This window comes from Anopheles darlingi, chromosome 2 (assembly GCF_943734745.1).
Source record: "Anopheles darlingi chromosome 2, idAnoDarlMG_H_01, whole genome shotgun sequence".
Taxonomy (NCBI): Eukaryota; Metazoa; Arthropoda; class Insecta; order Diptera; family Culicidae; genus Anopheles; species Anopheles darlingi.
This window is the reverse complement of record NC_064874.1, coordinates 9,461,772-9,481,771: the sequence shown is the minus strand read 5'-3', so window position 1 is coordinate 9,481,771 and position 20,000 is coordinate 9,461,772. Positions and strand designations below refer to the sequence as shown.

General features: G+C 46.4%; 7 protein-coding genes across 10 annotated transcripts in view; 4 read left to right on the top strand and 3 right to left on the bottom strand.

The window, feature by feature from the left end:
• Positions 1-7,028, bottom strand: part of LOC125948495 (larval cuticle protein A3A-like) — a 10,928-nt gene extending 3,900 nt beyond the window's left edge. The window contains exons 1-3 of one of the 3 annotated variants that reach the window (XM_049674631.1): positions 6,974-7,028; positions 1,628-1,846; positions 1,327-1,554 (exon numbers count right to left, since the gene is read on the bottom strand). In XM_049674631.1, the coding sequence (XP_049530588.1) occupies positions 1,327-1,554; positions 1,628-1,846; positions 6,974-6,985 (459 nt within the window). In that variant the 5' untranslated portion in view covers positions 6,986-7,028. Of the gene's footprint in view, positions 1-1,326; positions 1,555-1,627; positions 1,847-1,920; positions 1,975-4,324; positions 4,380-6,973 lie in introns of those variants that run through there. The other 2 variants (XM_049674632.1, XM_049674630.1) reach the window with 2 other exon arrangements.
• The window catches only part of LOC125948489 (neurobeachin-like protein 1), a 45,955-nt gene that overhangs the window by 21,188 nt on the left and 4,767 nt on the right, over positions 1-20,000 (top strand). The gene's annotated exons all lie outside the window — the stretch shown is intronic.
• Positions 646-4,379, bottom strand: LOC125948497 (larval cuticle protein A3A-like). The gene is made up of 4 exons (XM_049674635.1): positions 4,325-4,379; positions 4,032-4,250; positions 3,638-3,958; positions 646-1,233 (listed from the first exon to the last, which is right to left on the bottom strand). Exons 1-3 carry the CDS (start codon positions 4,334-4,336, stop codon positions 3,671-3,673), a joined length of 519 nt encoding a protein of 172 aa, XP_049530592.1. The 5' UTR covers positions 4,337-4,379; the 3' UTR covers positions 646-1,233; positions 3,638-3,670.
• Positions 1,215-7,030, bottom strand: LOC125948496 (larval cuticle protein A3A-like). The gene is made up of 4 exons (XM_049674634.1): positions 6,974-7,030; positions 6,664-6,882; positions 6,362-6,589; positions 1,215-1,326 (listed from the first exon to the last, which is right to left on the bottom strand). Exons 1-4 carry the CDS (start codon positions 6,983-6,985, stop codon positions 1,267-1,269), a joined length of 519 nt encoding a protein of 172 aa, XP_049530591.1. The 5' UTR covers positions 6,986-7,030; the 3' UTR covers positions 1,215-1,266.
• On the top strand, positions 10,441-11,651 carry LOC125948499 (larval cuticle protein A2B-like). Its single transcript, XM_049674636.1, has 3 exons — positions 10,441-10,826; positions 10,920-11,127; positions 11,313-11,651. Exons 1-3 carry the CDS (start codon positions 10,821-10,823, stop codon positions 11,468-11,470), a joined length of 372 nt encoding a protein of 123 aa, XP_049530593.1. The 5' UTR covers positions 10,441-10,820; the 3' UTR covers positions 11,471-11,651.
• Positions 14,843-16,260, top strand: LOC125948494 (cuticle protein 7-like). Its single transcript, XM_049674629.1, has 2 exons — positions 14,843-15,179; positions 15,470-16,260. The coding sequence occupies exons 1-2, from the start codon at positions 14,985-14,987 to the stop codon at positions 15,944-15,946; spliced, it is 672 nt and encodes a 223-aa protein (XP_049530586.1). The 5' UTR covers positions 14,843-14,984; the 3' UTR covers positions 15,947-16,260.
• The window catches only part of LOC125948493 (cuticle protein 18.6), a 1,440-nt gene continuing 692 nt past the window's right edge, over positions 19,253-20,000 (top strand). The window contains exons 1-2 of the mRNA XM_049674628.1: positions 19,253-19,338; positions 19,488-20,000. The exon at positions 19,488-20,000 is cut by the window's right edge and continues 692 nt beyond it. Coding sequence (XP_049530585.1) covers positions 19,324-19,338; positions 19,488-20,000 — 528 coding nt within the window. The 5' untranslated portion in view covers positions 19,253-19,323. The remainder of the gene's footprint in view (positions 19,339-19,487) is intronic.

The window sequence follows — 20,000 nt, the reverse complement described above, 5'->3', positions numbered from 1 at the left end:
AATGTTGACTCTGTTACGCAGCTTGAGCTTAGAGTCGTTCACTACACTTCAAACGGTGTAGCATGTTCCGAATGCTTGCACAAACTGTAGCAGCCAATAAATATGTTGCACCACATAACATACACTTTTATTGGCATTTCAACATTTCATATTAACGTATATAGTTTTCTGCGGTTTAAAGCTGTAATATTCATTACAGTTCTTCTAACTCACTCCTATTTTAAAATAATATCTACGCCAGATAAATGTATGGACTTCTGATTGAAATATTCATTATCCTTAGGTTTAAGGTTAACCAACTAACCGTCACTAAGGTTAACCAATAAACCCGGTGGAGTTGATGTGATAGTGATGTTGTATTTTCCAGAGCCTCTTAAGTAAAAATGTTTTTTTTTACATATTTAAGAATGGATGAGCCGTATATTTAGTAGTAAATGGTTTCTACATCATGGTTCAGTCGGTATGGTTGTTAATCCTCACGTTGCAGCTACTTGCTGATCAAAATGGCTTGAAAAATTGACTTCAAAAGTTCAACGTTGGGTAATTAACGTGTCAAAAGAGTCACATTAGTTTTTGCTCACTTGTTTCTACTATGATCAAATCGGTAAAGGATAGCGATGTGCTTCGAAGTTAATGGCAAATATTATGATACGAATAATTTATAAGGGAACGGATTATGCGTAGTAATTTTTTTTATGGACATTTAAATTACTGTCTTTTAATGAATAATCTAATGAAGCTATTAGAAATAGGAATATTTTTCAACATCTTTCACAATTTACCCACTTGACTCATATCAAATTTATCTACTCAGGCTGCTGGCCAAAAAAAAAACACTTGACAAAATATATCTTTTAAAGAACTTGCATGTATTGAAATCGATCGTAAGTTCGATTTGTTTGTAACAGTTTTATACACCTTGTATTCAGTCAAAACACAGTCAGCAATCGTTCAACAGCAGCACGGGTTACAAGAGCTTATCCTTCATATATACAAAAAGGCATCGAGCACAAGTGTTAGCTAGAATTACTAATGAGTTTCCTGATGCCATGGAGAAGTGCATCACTTACAGAAGACATGAGAAACTGTCATGTTGTGAAAGCACAGAAATGGAAGGAAGGGAGATTGCGAAGTTGGAATGAATAAATAATAGTAGATGCTATCTAATGACTCGGATGAATTGGGTTCGCATTGTACACTTGACGGAAGCAAACGTTCTTGATGGAAATTCTAGAGTGAAAAAAAGTTGCTCGCGCTTATCCAAGTTTAACCGACGATGGCCTTGCCGTAGGCGGGGTATCCGTAGGGAGCGATCGGAGCAGCAACCTTGGCCACAGCGGGGTAAGCCAGAGGAGCAGCGTACTTGGCGATCGGGGCCACAGCCTTCACGGCCAGCGGCTCACGGTGGACGACGGCGTTGAATCCGTTGACAGGATCGGCGGTGTACTCGACGACGCGACGGGTGCCATCGGGCTCAACCAGCGCGTAGGATCCAGTGACAACATCTCCCGAGCGAGACTCCTGCTGTTCCTTGTTGTCTCCGGTCAGAGCATCCTGTAGCGAAAATCAGAAGAACAGTTAGAATCCTCAAGACTCTGGAATTGTTGGAGAGAATCCTGGAACTTACGGCAATGTGGTAGCTGTAGCTGTACTGTGGGTTCGGGTCGTAGTCATCGGCGATTTTGGCAACCTTGGCAACAGCTGGGTAAGCCAGAGGGGCGGCAACCTTCGCCACACCCAGAGGAGCATGGTAAGCTCCCAGAGGAGCGTGGTAAGCTCCCAATGGGGCCGGGTATCCAATGCCTACGGCGCTAGCGACGGCCACGATGGCGGCGAAGACGGCGAACTGCAAAATAATATCCGAGGATGTTTGATTAGAACTTCCGAATTTCAGTTCTGGGGACTTCTGTAGGTCCTTACTTTGAATGCCATTGTAGATATAGAGACTCTACGTCTATGTTCTTGTGAGACCAACGAAATGATTCTGGTGCCCTAACGAGGGGTCGAGCGGTCTTTTATACCAAAACGCCACCCTTCTTAGCCAGCCTTTCATTCGATTGCGATCAACCGTGCTCTCGCTATTAACACGTAACTTCATGGGCGCTCAGTAAACAAGTTCTCTCTTCTTTGGACTAGACCTTGTTGAAGAGAAAAAGAAAGGACTGCACTTTAACGGTGAACGCCTATTTCCCTTAGAACCGTTACAGATGGTGTACTGGTCAAATATAAATTGAAAATAGCATAACACATTTATAAGCATTATTACATCAATGAAAGGACATTTAAGAATTATTGAAATATAAAATGTCTCTTATCAACGGTGTATGTTTCCTATTTTTGCTGATCGTCTTAGTTGATTGTCAATGAAGTTATAGACAACTTTTCCTACAAGATGAACAACGTTTTGGTCAAAATGGAGTTGAGATATTCAAACAAACACAAACACATGCTGGTAGCTATTTGAATTATTTTTTTCTAACACATTCTCATATCTTTAGGACATAATTTATCGTGTATAATTTAGCAATTGCAGGTCAGAATAAAAACTAATGATCTGAACAGTTTTATGCTCAAGTGCAATCCTCTCAGTCACTTCGTAAATCGATTGCATAAAGGCAGGATGAGTAATTTAACAGTTTATTTCAATTTGTGCTGTATTTATAATTTACCATACATTTTCTTTTGAGAGTTCTCTCCAAACTTCGAAATCAAATATCGTTCATATTTGCGGGTGAAATTATTTTTACGATAATTTAATTTTTTTTATCAACTATAAATTTTAATAATTTGTATATAATATACAGTATTTTCCGATTAATTACAAATGGAATTGGATAAAGTAATACTTGATATTTGAATTAAGTCCTAAATATTTGACGAAAATTAACTAAACCTATTTTGGTGCAAGCATTTGTAAAATGTATTGGTCCTTATCAAATAGCTTTATGTTGAAGTAACTTGCCTATGTATAAAAATGTCTCACTTGCTTTTAATACAATTGATACATTCGCAGCATTGCACTTGCATGTTGGAAAACTTAAAGTTTCTACAAAACAGTGTTCGTTTTTTTAAACATATAAAAGGACGGATGAGCAGTATATTTAACAGTATTCGTTTCGGCAATTGTTTTCCGGCGGTTTAAAATATTTTGAATTATCCTTTAAAATCATCTCCGAAAACCACGTTGCTGTAACTCATGAATAATATATTTGAATCAGTATAATCCAGATGGTTTCATAATGGAAGCAGATTATTTATTTTAGAAATACTTTTTCTCAGGAAATTTGATGTAAATTTGAAAACAAAAATTGGTTCGATTTACAATGACACGTTTATTTTCAGAAGTATTCCACTTCGAAATCACTCTTTCAGCAGTTATGATGACACAAAATGCTGTTTTCCATATGTACACAGAATCCGTTAGGATTACGATAATTATGATGATGTTTTTACGAACATTCTATCTGGTCAGCATCAAGCATAGATCAAAGATAGAGGGAAAGTAATAGAAAAGCCATAGTTATGTTGTGAATAAACTCAACATGTAGAAGAAGGTGAGATTGGAAAGAATAAATAATAAATAGATGCTAACTAATGACTTGGAAGAAATTGGTTCGCATTCTTGATAGAAGTTCTAAAGAGATGAGAAGTTGCTCGCGCTTATCCAAGTTTAACCGAGGATGGCCTTGCCGTAGGCGGGGTATCCGTAGGGAGCGATCGGAGCAGCAACCTTGGCCACAGCGGGGTAAGCCAGAGGAGCAGCGTACTTGGCGATCGGGGCCACAGCCTTCACGGCCAGCGGCTCACGGTGGACGACGGCGTTGAATCCGTTGACAGGATCGGCGGTGTACTCGACGACGCGACGGGTGCCATCGGGCTCAACCAGCGCGTAGGATCCAGTGACAACATCTCCCGAGCGAGACTCCTGCTGTTCCTTGTTATCTCCAGTCACGGCATCCTGAGTTGAGGATTAAAAGAACAGTTAGAATCCTCGAGACTCTGGAATTGTTGGAGAGAATCCTGGAACTTACGGCAATGTGGTAGCTGTAGCTGTACTGTGGGTTCGGGTCGTAGTCATCGGCGATCTTGGCAACCTTGGCAACAGCTGGGTAAGCCAGAGGGGCAGCAACCTTGGCCACACCCAGAGGAGCATGGTAAGCTCCCAATGGAGCGTGGTAAGCTCCCAGCGGGGCCGGGTATCCGATGGCGACGGCGTTAGCGACGGCCACGATGGCAGCGAAGACGGCGAACTGCAAAATAATATCCGAGGATGTTTGATTAGAACTTCCGAATTTCAGTTCTGGGGACTTCTGTAGGTCCTTACTTTGAATGCCATTGTAAATGTAAGAGACTCTACGTCTATGTTCTTGTGAGACCAACGAAATGATTCTGATGCCTTAACGAAGGTTCGAGTGGCCTTTTATATCGAATGCCCTCCTACTTTGAGAGCCTTTCATTCGATCGCGATCAGCTGTACCTACGGGCTGCAGCACAGTGCACCTACCAAAAACATGTTTTGCACCATGCATCTTACGGCTGGCATGCGTAGGTTAGAAAGGAAAGGAAATTATACGGGACAAATTATAGTTCATTCTAGTCAAATGTCGATCTCTTGTTTACGGGCTTAAAATTTGATCAATATTTTCGGATAAGGATTTACTGAAATTAAAATTTTCCTGTTTGAGTAAAGTAATAAAATATCTAGCACTATTTTTGTGCATTTTTGACATATTTTCTGCTCATTTTGAATTTTTAAATTTGCTAATTCTAAGTAATTCCAAAACTTAGAAATATGCCCTAAACTTATTTGCAAAATTTTAGGTTTTTATTACACAGCATTCACGTGCATAATCGTCGATTAAAGACAATATTTGCTTTTATGTTTCTCCATTACTTTTTTATTAATTAGTTCTTCGATCTACAATTTATTTTTCTTCATTCAATAATACAAAAAGATTTATGAAAAAACGTTCATTCTAAATTTTACGCTAGATCAACTCTTTGTATAAAATTTCGGTTGTTGCACTTTTATTGTGCAATATCAAATAAAAGCAAAACAAAATAAACGAAAATTTGCAGACTTAATTCTCTTACTTCTATCCTCCCTCGCTATCACGGTCATTGAGATGTGGTGTTCCAGTTCACTGTGGTGACCATGCAAGGTCGTTTTCGCATTTCTTTTCCTCGCCGATTTGCAAGGAACGCATGACTTGGAAGCTTACAATATGATGCAATATCATACTGAATTGAAACAGTTGCCATTCATCTTGTAAGGAGAAATGTTTTTTAAATGTTGAAATGAAGTGGCTCATAACGGGTTTTCTTTTATATTTGTTGTATAAATTTTATACTTATAAAATCTTGTAATATTTACAAAATTAAGTCCAGCCTAATCGTTTAGAGCCTAATCCTTTTAGAGGAGCCAACAAAATTTTACAAGGCGCATTATTGCCGAATTCATGACGTTTTCCCTTAGATTTATTTTTAGTTCACTTCGCTGCAGGGTAGAAAATATTAAATATACGACAATTTACAAACGTTTCAGTGAACGCAATATTTTATTATTATTCGATTGTCATCATTTTGTCGTACATTTGTAGGAAGTATTTAGTATAAATCATACTAACGATTTATCTCAAGTGGCAAATTTTCATGGTGGTAATTGCAGTAAGTAACATGATAGCTCTGCTCTGAAACATTCAATCATCAAATTGTTGCAAATCTTCAATGAATAAAACAGTTTGATGTTTCACCTTACCTTAAATGAACATAGAACATGCAAAACAGTTTTGAATATTCAAACTCTATAGAAAGCCGATTATGGAATTCCGTAAAAAACGCTGAAACTACAGAATTTGTTTCCAATACAGAAAAGGTTGCCTTTTATTGAAAAGATCACATGCTTCCTATTCTTGGTCTTGACTGTGTGCTGTAGCGTTAAAAATGGACAACATCAACATAAAATGTATGAACGTGGCGTACATGTTTGTAGATATTGCATTTATTCAAGTCAATGGATTCACCATTGATACATTGCAGCAATCAGTAACATTCCTGATTTCTCTTCTCGTATGTACAAATCTCGTTGGCTGAGAGAGCGATCCAGTGATGATCGTAGAAAGCAGTTAGAGAAGAAATAGAAAAGGTATAGTTATGTTGTGACTAAACACAACATATAGAAGAAAGTGAGATTGGAAAGAATAAATAATAAATAGATGCTAACTAATGACTTGGAGGAAATTGGTTCGCATTCTTGATAGAAGTTCTAAAGAGATGAGAAGTTGCTCGCGCTTATCCAAGTTTAACCGACGATGGCCTTGCCGTAGGCGGGGTATCCGTAGGGAGCGATCGGAGCAGCGACCTTGGCCACAGCGGGGTAAGCCAGAGGAGCGGCGTACTTGGCGATCGGGGCCACAGCCTTCACGGCCAGCGGCTCACGGTGGACGACGGCGTTGAATCCGTTGACGGGATCGGCGGTGTACTCGACGACGCGACGGGTGCCATCGGGCTCAACCAGCGCGTACGATCCAGTGACAACATCTCCCGAGCGAGACTCCTGCTGTTCCTTGTTGTCTCCAGTCACGGCATCCTGAATTGAGGATCAAAAGAAATGTTTGAATCCTCGAGACTCTGGATTTTTTTGGAAAGAATGCTAGAACTTACGGCAATGTGGTAGCTGTAGCTGTACTGTGGGTTCGGGTCGTAGTCATCGGCGATCTTGGCAACCTTGGCAACAGCTGGGTAGGCCAGAGGGGCAGCAACCTTGGCCACACCCAGAGGAGCATGGTAAGCTCCCAGAGGAGCGTGGTAAGCTCCCAGCGGGGCCGGGTATCCGATGGCGACGGCGTTAGCGACGGCCACGATGGCAGCGAAGACGGCGAACTGCAAAATAATATCCGAGGATGTTTGATTAGAACTTCCGAGCTTCAGTTCTGGTGACTACTGAGTGCGAGCGACTCCTGTAGGTTCTTACTTTGAATGCCATTGTAAATGTAGGAGACTCTACGTCAATGTTCTTGTGAGACCGACGAAATGATTCTGGTACCCCGAAGAGATTATAGGCGGCCTTTTATATTGAAAGTGGCGAGCATACTCTGGCTTTCAGTGTCTTAGTGTCACCATGTACGGTGCGTTTTCCAAGCGGCAAAAGTCCGCCCAACTTCATTGAGGATTAATATCCAGTTCGAAAGTACCAGTGCAGTGCGAGTGCGAGCGACGCGAGAACGAGAAGAATTATGTAGAGGGCACTCCTCGGCGGTTTGGTGAATGGTTTGCTGTGAACAAGGGCGGGAACGGCACGGCACGGCACGGCACGGCGCAGTCTTAAACGCACTTGCGAACAAACATACCACGCATGGGTGGTACGCACGTACATTGGCCATTAGACGGTCTTTAGCTGCATCAAAACGCCATCGACAATGTGTTGGTAATTGTGATGTGATGCTGCTCCTGCACTCATATTCTGGATCATGGTACAGCTCATGATCTTCAGCGGTACAGGGTCAAACCAAGTGGTGGCTATTAGGTAGGTTCTGGTCTTGGTTTTTGCAGAAACCTGCTCCACCAACCAACCGGTACAATGAGTCGCGTCTACTCCCTTTGCCCCTTTGAAAACCTTTGAACAGCGGCATAGGTTAACACACGAGCTGACTGTACCACGAAGTGAATGTACCTAAAGGGCGCGCAGTACCGGACATGCCGGTGCGTCACAACAGCACACTCGGTATAGTCGCCATAGTGAGCCATCTTAAGAGGCAATGTCACTGTTAGATTCAATCAAATGAATAGCACTCGGTTGCTTCTCACACTTCCGAACGAATGAATACAACATTTGTCAACAAAACGACGTCGACATGAGCGATCGATCATAACAACTTCATGTAAACGTCATACAGTAGGACACCCCCTCGAGTCAATCGATCGATCGATCTGCTATTGATCGCAGATGAAAAGCCGTACCGAATGTCCGAATGAATGATCATATTACCATAACAGCAATCATATTATGTGGCTTCTAATTATCAAATGCCATGTCTCATCGCAACACTATCAAGCACCGCCCCGTCGTCGCATGTCCGTCCAGTTGGTCTGCCTGGTTTGACCGTCTGAACTGCGAAGGCGGCAAATACGCTGCACGTTTCCTTTTACTTCAGCTCACGTGCTGTAATGCAAGGGCCCCTTGGCTTCTTCTTGCGAAGTGCAAAACCTACCTTGAGACCGACCAACCGGTCTCGCTGCTTCTCCACCTTCTTCTCCTCCTCCTGTATGCAAGGGTGTGTACACCGATCGATCATCTAATAGGGAGTATTTTATGGGACCAGCACACACACATTCACAGCATCGCGCATTCGCACACGACGGTGAATCAAACAACGCACCAACCGCCTGCGTCCTGCAATGCTGCTCGCAGTGTAGCATAGGTTAACCGGAGCGTGCCAAGTGCATTTGAATGGCAAGTAACCGGGTCGAAGGCAGCGAGGCATCCGTTGCCCGTGTCTATCGCGCGTCCATTGTCTTTATGTTGCTCTCGACTCCGAACGAAAATATCGATAAAATGTCGCCTCGCACCGGTCTATGTGTCGCGGAACGGCTTTTGAGGGTGGTCTGCGAGAACACGAACAACGCGCTTGTGCGGGGTAATTGCAATTAAACGATCCACACACACCCCGTCCCGTCTCTTCGTACAGTTCCGACCCTCCACAACCCTGTGAGAACATGATCTGCAAACGACAGCAAACATAAATGTCATTAAGGTGTCGATGATTGGTTTAAGGTTTAAAAGCGGGCGTTTTTGGGAGCGATTACAGCATCCAGGTAGGCAGAGACACACAGCATTGCAGCAGCAGCAGCAGAAGGGGGAGGCCCTCCACGACGATAACGATCGCTTGAAATGGATCCATTTAATGTTGTTTTGTTGTTGTTTTTCTTCAAAAAAAAACAATACCAAACGACCAACTCCTACATGCTGTTATAGTTTTCACCGATTTTATGTTCTTTATCGTAGCGATAAGGTTCGGTTGGGGGTGGGGCACCCTTGTAAACGGTGCAAAAGTGTCCAATGGCCCCGATACTATGTTGCACCAAGGTTTGGATCTGATGCAATGCCGGTTCCAGTAGTCCTAGACGCCCCCCGGGTGACAATTTCGCCCAGCCTAGCGGTGGCCCAGTGACATTGAGTTCCTTTTTCAGTTCACCCATGTCGACCTTTCACATTGTCGGCTGGTTAGCCGGACCTACGCACCGCGTTGCACCGAGTGAGAATTGGAATTTCCAGCGGCTGTAACGTTATGTTGAGGAAAGGAATGTGTAACAGTTTCATTTTCGGTCAATCCCTACGCTGCAATCAATTTGCATTCGGGATACGTTTAATTAATGCATTGCGTTATTTAAACAGGCGATTAGAAATCGATTTTTGGGGTGTATGGTACTGCAAAGTACTTGGAACGGAAGGATTTTTTGTAGTTTATAGAAGATTTTTTGAAAAGGTTTTTTAGTTTAAAATGCTTGTTTGTTTGAATGTAATAATGTTCTTTAATCTAAGTGGTTTAAACTACCATAAATAAATTAATTTTTATTGTTATATAAACGCTATATGAAGTTTGGTTTGAATTGTTAAAATTATAAATTTTTGGCGGATATGATTTTTAGTTACTCAAAAGTAACTATCTTCGGACCTTAAACCCATTCTTTTCTCTGCAATACACTAAAATGATGCTTTATTATTGCTCACCGATGTGCGCCGTTTATTTCCAGACCATCAGACCTAAAAAGGGCAAATGGCAACAAAAGACTTAAACACGCGAACAAGCGATGAACCTTTTTTCTGTTCTGATAGTATTCAGTTTATATTTTTATCTGTAGCTGTTTCATTCTTCACAGCATGAGAAACATACTTGTAGCACATTCCTCATGCTCTGTTATAGCTTTGTAAATCCTTTCTGAATGTTTTGAATTATTATTTCAACTATTCATATTAGTACAAAACTAGAGCATTGACTAACGGGTTATCATACACTATTGTTATTTTTTTGCGCAACGGTGATATTGACTTTGGATCACCTTCGGCGACCTTCGCTTCCGTAAAAGGATTCTAAATGCGCTTTTGCCGACACCTGGACTCCCATACCATGCTCGGAAGTGTGTTACCGGTGCGACTCATTACACAACCACCACAACGCCCATTTATCCCTCATGCTAACCTATCGACCGCATACATATTTCGTGTTCAATATCATAAAATAGGGTTTCACTTTCTGTCACCAAGCCCCGGCTTCTGGCCACCAGCCCAGCCCTGCCCAGCCGCACCACCCTCCAGCGCTTTCTTTCTTATGCAACAGCGGCAGCAACATGCGTATTGACAATCGTAACGAGGATATCAGAAAATGTATTCGATAGTGTATAACCCTAGTCCGGCGGGAGGGGGGAATAGTACACGAAGCCTTCTGCCCTGACCAGGAGGTGGCCGGAATTTGGGGTACGAGGATGCCGTTGTGAATGTTTAATCAGCTTATAATAAGCTCTTCGTAATATGTGGCGCGCACAACCACCCCTTTTTGGGGTTCGCAGTCATCGTTACCTGTTCCTCCCCCATCGTGGTGTGGTTTTTGACGACCACTGCTTGGTATGATTAACCAGTGCGATGCGTCATAACGCGTATCGGAGGGAGTGCTTGAACCGAATTTGCTTTATAAACCAATGCTTCACCTCCGAAAGCTATCAAACCCATTCCAAACACTCCACTAGTCAGTTCCGGTACCAATCGTGTACAGTTCGCCGTCAGTCAAACCCGTCAGTCAGTTCAGTCGTCAGTCATCGTCATCATGAAGGTACTAGAAGGGAGCCGATCCTTACGGTGATCCTCTCGTTTCGTTCGTCCCGTTGCGTGATCCTTCATAAAACCGAACACCTCTTTTCCGCAGTTCTGCGCAGTGTTTGCCGTTACCGTAGCGGTCGTGATGAGCGCTGCCCATGCAGCGATCGCCGCCGTTCCAGTGGTAGCACCGGCCGTAGCCGTTAACACGAACTACGATCCGCTACCACAGTATACCTACGCGTACAACGTGCAAGATGCACTAACCGGTGACAGCAAGAGCCAGCAGGAGACGCGAGATGGCGACATTGTGCGAGGTTCGTTTCGATGACTGCAGGAAAAAGCTCTGCGATCGACAGAGTGTGAGAGAGTACACAGTGCAAGCTTAAACTGCTCGAATGCTACTCGAAACTAGCGTTTTCACGAACTTTTGTCGTTTAACGATGTTTTATTCTCTCCCATTTTCGTGTCCTTTCCCGTTCCCCTTTGCCCGTTGATCTAGGCTCTTACTCGCTGGTCGAACCGGACGGTACGCTGCGCACCGTCATCTACACCGCCGATCCCGTCAACGGTTTCAATGCCGTCGTCCAGCGAGGTCCTTTGGTGCCGCAGGCCGTAGTTCCGGTGGCGCACGCTCCGGTCGCTCGTGTGGTCGGCTAGGAAGGTGTGTCTCTAGGGCCGATCCTGCCGAAACTGCCGAAGTCACTCCAAAGAATGACCTAGCATGCTTATTAGGTCGCTATCATAACCTTGTCCTTATCTTGTGCTGCACAGACTGAAAATATAAAGAAAAACCACGTTGTTTTGTTATTAAAACGGGTGTTTGTTAGTATGCTGGAAATGGAGAAAGTGCGAGAGAGGCAGAGAGAACAATTTAATGACGAATCCCCGTGTCTCGTGACGTGACGTTGGTCAATCGTCGATGGTCGCTTGAATGTTGTGCGGTTCGTTAAATGATTGATCAATCAGCTGCTCTCTGCGCTGCACTGCTCGTCGCTTGGAACGTCCAATCCCAATTCGGGACATTTTTGCTAATTAATTGGCCAGTTTCATCGTTCATGTCTGGCGGTGGTGCACTAATGTGGACGCGTCCGGCTAGACACGTTGCGATATTAGCTCATTTTTCGTGCCAATCAAAGTGCAGTAGGGCCGCATGAGGCTAGACATTACGATTTATGTCTTATGTTATTGAATGCTGCATGTATTTAAGGTGTTAATTAGCTCGTTAGATTTTTGGTCAGTGTTTCAGGGCTTGTTACAACAACCAAACATATGATTCTCAGTATTGTAATTCATCAAACTGCAATTGAAAATCATTATCATTGTAAGACAAAACGTCCATAGCATCGCATAATGTTCGATACCGACGCTATACCATCTTTTTCCGCTTCGTTTTGATTAAATGATTAATCGAACATTTCAAGCACAAGTTAACAATCGTTTTGCTTGCTTATTACCTGACCAATTCCACACGAGCCATATTAATCGTCTTAAACCTCTTGTGGTTGCTTATTTACAAAACAGCAAACCCAACAATTACCAACATACGCACCATACACACCACCGCATGCACCGAATCGATGGACGGATCGATTTTGTGATGAACCGAAAAGAGCAACCATGCGGCTGGTTCGGTTTCGGTTTCGGTTTCGCTTTGGTTCGCACGAGCCAATTAAAATAACGCTCAGAACACGGGACGGGACAGGCGCTGGTGCTACGCCGCATATAAGCTCACGCGCATTACGTAAGAGCGCTTTCGTTTTGGCGGAGCAACGAAACTGGATACGCCAGACCGTCTATTGGCGCTGGTTTGGTTCTGTGGCTGCAATGCCACCACTTCAGTTAAAACTTGACCCCCCCTCACACCGCAAACGCACACACACACACACACACACGCCGTTTGTCACCTTCAACCCCCTCGGTCGATCGTTCTGTCGTCACATTCCTCACAGACGGACAGACAGACAGACGGACAGTCAAACAGACGAACCGACCGACCGTTTGGTTGATCTCGACGGTGTCCTTCCATCGCCCTGCCCTGTCCTGCAAAACATTGTAGAGTAAGTGGAATGGAGACACTGTTGCTACCGTAGGAAGAAACATGATTTACGTTTTGGAATCGCTTTCTATTGGGCCACGCCATCAAGAATACACGATTTAATTAATCCCGCTCGATGTGCACGTACGCGACTCAAGAGAAAAGAAGAAGTAAAAAAGGGGCCAAACCAGGGGTGAACCAGTTTGTGACCGGAGTGGCCGGATTGACCGACCGCGGCGGTTCTACTGGTCAGCTGCCAGGTTGAACTAATTCACTAAACGCGCGTGTCGCGTGAATGTTGAGAAACTTCTCCGTTGAAACTCCTTCTCCGGCCACCGTCCGACCGATCAGCTGTTCCGAGCGGTAGCGTTCTGTGTCTGTGCCTCGGTCCCCGGGCCAGCTGACTGGCTGGCTGGTCCGGCAGTCCAGAAAAGGGTGGCGACGAACTATTTCATTGACCGGACCGCCGAGCGCCGGACGTTGCTCGGTACTGGTCAGTAGCAGGTCGGCTTGGAAAATGGGGCTACTACTATTGCTGCTCTGCGGTCGGTTGTGGTCGTCGGTGCGCTCCGCTTTATCATCCCGGTATGCGCAATGACAGTGCAGCAGGCGAACCGAACCGTGATTTAATCGATCGTTTCATCATGCAACGGAATCGCTTATGAGGCGAGGGGCCTTGTGGACACGGCGCTTAGAGAGTGCATACAGTGCTACAGAATCCCGTTGTTGTCTTTTTTTTTGCGTGTGAGTTTGTCGTGATTGGATTGCATGCGACAAGAGCACCGAGAAGCGCTCAGCAAATCAGATTCAGGTGGAGGTACATTTTAGAGCAAATTTCTTGTTTTTTTTATACACAGATCACCTTGGAACAAAGAGCACTGTCCGTTGAGCTACTCGAGGAACCAGAAATCTTGAAAGTTAAGAAGCAGTTTCTTTGTATAGGAAGACTTTAAAGGCGTCGCTAGCTATCACAACAGAGGGACGATACAATAATAGATTTGTTGCACGTTACTATATCAAATGTTTATTTTTTTGTGAGTGTTTACTCTACACATCCCTTAAAGATATACCTATGTTGACGTTAGATATTATTGATTCAAAAGGGACCTTTAGTACCAAAAGCGATATCGAACACTTGATTTACAATAGTTCTACAAACCCTGAATCATCAGAAAAAGAATCAATTCATCTTGAGCATCCAAATGAATGTCCCAAACCGCAGTAAACTCCAAATTGTCCTTTGGTCTCCATAATATTTTGTCCAAATATTGAACTCCATATGAAATGTTTGAGCTAATAAAAACTATGTAGACCAATTTCGTGCAAGACATAATTTTCTATAGTAACTAGATGGCAGCAGCTGGTACACTAGCTCATTAGCTTATCGCGAAATTGCAATAAAAAAAACATCTTGAAAAGGGGTTTGCAACGAAGTAGCAGTTCTTGTTACATGCTAGAGCCTTGCGCTGCCTTAGCCAGCAAGGTATTTGTTTTCCCGGGGGCCGCCCGCCTAACACGCGTGTCCAGGGCGAATGCGGTCGATACAAAACGACCACAACCGATCGGGAGCGATCAATTTTCCATCAATCCACGCAATCGTTAATACAGGGCAAGCAGCAACCGGGGCTTGTGAGGTGGTCGCTGCAGCTGTAGGTCGATCACTTTCTGCCAACGCGCGCCGCACAACGTGGTGAGCTTGAGCTTCGTGCATTTTTATTAGTAGCTCCACGAGCCACAGGTGACAGGTGCTGCAGAAGTGGGAGAAGGGGGGGGGGGGGGGAGACGCAAACTGTCTCTTGCGCCGCTTCTGGACGAGACGAATGGTTAGAAGAGCTGGAACGGCAGCAACAGCAGCTTCATGCTAAAGGAAATGCTCTCGACGTCGTCGTCGTTGTCGTGGTCGTGGGCACCACGAGTTATGCACACGGACGACGGCCACTAGGTCCCCCCCACCGGAGGCCCCCTTTTTTCAACTCGAAAACCAAACCGACCAACCGGACGGGTTACTGGAGGGCTTCTCCCCATGAGTGTTGGAGCGGCGGGGCGCCGTTGGTTTTCTCCACCACAAAAATTCTGTCAATCCGCGTTGTGTGCGCGCGCGCACGGGGGTCGCGCAGCATCCGCGCAGGTATTTATATGGTCCGCACGGTGGCCAACAAGTCAGACCAAAGAAAAGCCTTGCTTGGAGAGCACAGCTCGCGACAGAGTTCCAGTTCTTCCAGTGGTGTCACCGTCGAAGTGAAGTCAAACGTCGTGTTCTGTTCTAGCACCGAAAGTGCCGAAAGTGTGATACCAGCACCAGCACAGTCACCAGTCATCATGATTTCCAAGGTGAATACTCGTTCAATCGTCGTTCAAGCAGGCGTTACTCGAGTTAGTTACAACGTTCTAGAGCTTCATGAGAACTTCTTGAGCAGTTCTATGGGAATTCACAAGTGTGTGCTGTGTCTGCGAGAATGTGTGTGTGTGTGCGTGTGTGTGTAATTCATATGGACTATCCTGGAGCGTATATAGCGACTCCAGGCGTTCGTTACTGAGTGTCAAAAATACGCGCCAAAAGCTCGGAAGCGATCTGCGCCAACGATATGCGCTGATCAGTTCTTTGGTTACTTCTTTTCCAGATTCTATTGGTTGCCTCCCTAGCGGCCGTCTCGACGTTGGCATCGCCCGTCTACGGACCGGTATCGTACGGACCGGCACTATCCTACGGGTATGCCGCCAAAGCGATCCAACCGCTGCACACGGTAGCGGCTGCTCCCGTCCTGCACGCACCAATCGTTGCGGCTGCCCCGGTCCTGAAGCACGTCGAGGCGTACGATCCGAATCCTCACTACAGCTTCAGCTACGGTGTGGCCGATCCGCATACCGGCGATTCGAAGCACGCCGAAGAGACGCTAGCCAACGGTGTCGTCCATGGTAGCTACTCGCTCACCGAACCCGATGGTACCATCCGCAAGGTGACGTACACGGCCGACAAGATCCATGGTTTCAATGCGGTGGTCGAGAAGAGCGGCCACGCCGTACATGCCGCCCCGGTGCTGAAGAAGATCGTTGCGGCACCATTGGTGCACGCTGGCCTACCGTACTACCATCACTGATCGCCCAATGTGCAGCCCAATTAGGTTAGACGGAGGCATTATGGCCCCGAGCGTTATTGTAGTAATGTAACAATGCCGATAGATAAATAGACGCCAAACGCGGAGTTATCGAATAAACGATTTGTCCAAATGTCCAGGAACTCGTCGACTCCTGCGATCCCTAGGATTCGGACGATGTTCCTGGACGCCCTGGATGGATCTAGCTGTGTAGCGGTAGCAGTAATAGTAGTTAATGGTACACACCACATGGCGTCCCCGCGTACAAAGGCGACCATCTTTCTTCTCAAATAAAAACGTTTCCCTGATAGCCAAAAACCAGCACCAGAGATCTAACCCCTTCTTGGGCTCCAAGCACTTGCGAGCAGATTCGATCGCCTGATGCGTTCTGTGAAAAAGAGGCCAGTGTCGTCGTGGCGGCACTGGTCTCGCCGTCAAAACTTGGGGGCCGGGGCCAACTGGCGTCATTGAAGAAAATGTGGCCACCGCCGACATCGGTCGGTACAACCGGCATGGCTTGCGTCAACCACGCGTGTGCGTACGCGAAAGGAATAATTGATCGGATTGGGCACCGGACTCCCGGACTCCTTGCGCCCGCGCCGTGACCGAAGATTGTTTTTCTGCGTTCGGGTTTGTTGAGGGGTTTGCTGCGTTGCTCAAGAGCTCGTGTAATGACTCAATTATGTTGCCATCCATGGCGCTGTATCGGTAGATGAGTGATCCTCCTCGTTGGTTTTTCCCATGACCTGCATTCTGCACGAAGAACAAACCCCTTAGACCTTAGATAGCCCTTTACCTCTGTGCCAATGGCAGGCAGGTACCCTTTCATGGATTTTTCGTTGCTAGCAAGCTATGAGACTGTCACTTGCAACATAAGCTGCGCCCGGTATGTGACACCCGGTGTCTGCACACACACACACACACACATCCCCAAAAGAGGGCTCCCATTCCTGGTCCTAACAACTGACTGTGTGTGTGTGTGTGGCTTGGGCTTCTATCGCCGGACCGGTTCACTTGTAATTAGCCCTTTCGCGTCCAGCAGCAGCAGCAGTAGGCGTTGCGCAAAACTCTGTCGCTAAGGCTGTCGACAATTGGGTCGGTCAAGTGGATCTGCTGGTAAGCGCCGGTTGCTCGATTGGTGATTGGCTCCTGTGAACCGATAGTGTACCGGGTGTGGGTACTTGGTACTTATATAGGCTTTCTGGTGACGAACGGCTTCTCCAGGCCAGGGAAGGGAAGTGTCAGGTCAGTACTGTTGCCGTGCTCAATCGCTGTAACTTTACGCACACGCGGGCAGAGATGACGGTTTACGCAATGTGTTTCAACCGGCAAACATCGTTTATGGTGCGTGACCGCAAGACGCGTCAGATGTATGCGAAGTGCGCGCGCGCCCGCACCACAAGGAGGGAGGACGACATTGGTTGATGGTGGCCGCGTAGACCGACCACCCTACCACCTCCTCATCTGGATGAGCAGGAGTTGAACATGACAAATCTAGGCCACCGCACGCTGTACCCCCGCCCGGGGCCCGCGTCATCGCCTTTTCTCCACGGTGCGGCATGCCGCGTCCTCGTCGCGGACTTGGCATAGCCATGCCAGGCATTCGTATGCATCGATCGAAATTCATTACCATTCCGTCCGAATTTATCGCTTCTCGCCGATCTATATGAATGTCAATTCACTTTCAATAACGTCCTGCTTCACGCATACCGGTGTAAGCGTTGGGACTGGAAAGTGTCTGCTACTGCCGCTGTTGCCGGGTTTACCCACCGGAGGGTGGTGGTGGTGATGGTCTGATATGGTTTCCTTTTTCTGTACTCACTCGCGGAGTACGAATGTACGAATTGCCAATGAGCTGACGGACAGCTGGGGACGGGCAGTTACGAGGAGAGCGATAGCCCCGCACGCCGGACATGGTCGCTTTCGGGGGGAGCGTCTTTCCTTTTCCTACTTTTAGGTATTCCGGAAATAGAGCGCATAGATTACAAAATGGCACTCAAAGAAATACCAAATTTAGTAGGGGGGCCCGTTTTGCGCTAGGGCCGGACATTTGAATTTTGGAAATATGGAGGATACTAAGGATTTCTACTCTTTTTAATATATCCACTACGTTTAAATACTTTTCATTTATATGGCTAAAGAAGCTATGCTACTAGACTTTGATATGCAACATTCGTCCCCAATCGGCTTAGATACAGAGAACCCGTAGATTGGTGGATTCATAATTCGGGATTTGATAGGATATTAGTGCATGATTTCCCGTCATCTGTAATAGGGCGGTAACACAAAAATGTTCCATCAGTGCTCATTGTAATGTAGCTTTTTACGCCGTTTAACTACTGAAAAAGGAATATTTGTTACTTCGTGAGTCGAGCATAACCTTAAAACAGCACGTGTAGGTGATAAATATTACCAAAAGAATCCAACTGACATGTCTAAGCATGTTGCGTTGCGATCTTCTGGCCTCATTCGTTTGCTCATATTCTCATTACCTCTGACATAGACTGACCGATTTGGAACAAATGAACACCCCACTCATCAGTCGGTATTGTTCCCCGGTTTGCTCTTGAGAAAGCAGCGCGAACGCCGCCGAAGACCTGCAGCAAACATAATTAATGTATTCCGAGCGTGTAGCTCGCCTTGAACGGCCTTGGGTTGTTCATTAATCGCTCGTACCCTCGACACCTCGCCAGAAGTCTTTCTCTCTCTCCTGGCAATCTAGTAGCCCTAGCAGAAATGAGATGCTCCTTCATCTACATACTCCTGCAGACCAACCTGCCATGGCTTACTCAGCTCAACCTCTTAGCGCACTGTGAAAAGTGTGCGTCCTGTCAACTGATTCATCGAGGCCTCCTCGAGGAGCGAAATTGGAACCAACTACCAAACAGCTGCAGCGGCGGTGGCGTTGACGGCTCGTCCGCGCGCCATTGCTCGTTATAAATTGCAATGAAGTGTCGAAGACGACCTGACGTTGGTTTGTCGTAGTAAATTTGATAAAGCTACGTGCCCGGCATGTACGATCGATGGAGGATCGTCAGAGCCCCCTACCGAGACCAGACCACCACCGGTGGTGGTCAGACCGAACTGACCTTAATACATTGCCGAGTCCAGCGCGCTCCTCCACCGCGTTCCGGACGGTGCGATATGTAAATTTCAAATCCACCCACCACCGGAGTAACACTACCAGCGGAACAGTAACAGTAGTAGCAGTAGTAGTAGTAGTAGTAGTAGTAGTGGTAGTAAGGGAGGATTCGACGAGGATCGGATTTCGATCGAAAGTTTTTGGTATAAAAACCATTCGGAACTAACGATCAGCACGTCAGTCAGTCAGCGCTTCACTTCGCTAAACAGTGTGAAATCTCACCCTCTATAAGCCTACAATGAGTTTGCTCAAAGTAAGTGCAATCCTCGTGTGCAGCGGCGCAAAGAGACACAGTGCAAAGAGCCCATCTGGCTGGTTCCCTGGTCCCGGATTGATCTCGTAGACCTGCTCAAGTGTCCGTCAAGTGCTTATCCCCGATTACTCTCCCCATCCCATTCGTAGGTTGCCCTTTTCGCCGCCCTAGCCCTGTGCGCTAGCGCTGAGCCAAAGGCAGAGCCGGGACTGTTTGCGGCTCCATTGGCCGCCGCTCCGTTGGCGGCAGCTCCGCTCGCCTACTCGGCACCACTGGTTCAGGCACCGTTTGTTGCTGCCCGTTCCTACGCCGCTCCTCTGGCCTATGCTGCTCCGGTTGTTGCCCGTACTGCTGCCTATGCTGCTCCGGTTGCTGCTCCACTTGCCTACAGTGCCCCGGTGGTGGCCGCTCGTGCTGCTCCGCTCGCTGCACCAGTCGCTGCCGCTTATACTGCTCCAGTTGTGGCCGCCGCCGCCGCTCCAGCACCGGCTGTCGTTGCTGCTCGTGCCATCGCTCCGGTTGCGCCCGTTGCCGCTGCTCCGGCAGTGGTTGCCGCTCGTGCTGCTCCCCTAGTTGCGGCCGCACCGGTGCAGGCCGAGTTTGCCGATGCCTACCCGCAGTACCAGTACGCGTACAACGTCCAGGATACGCTGACCGGTGAT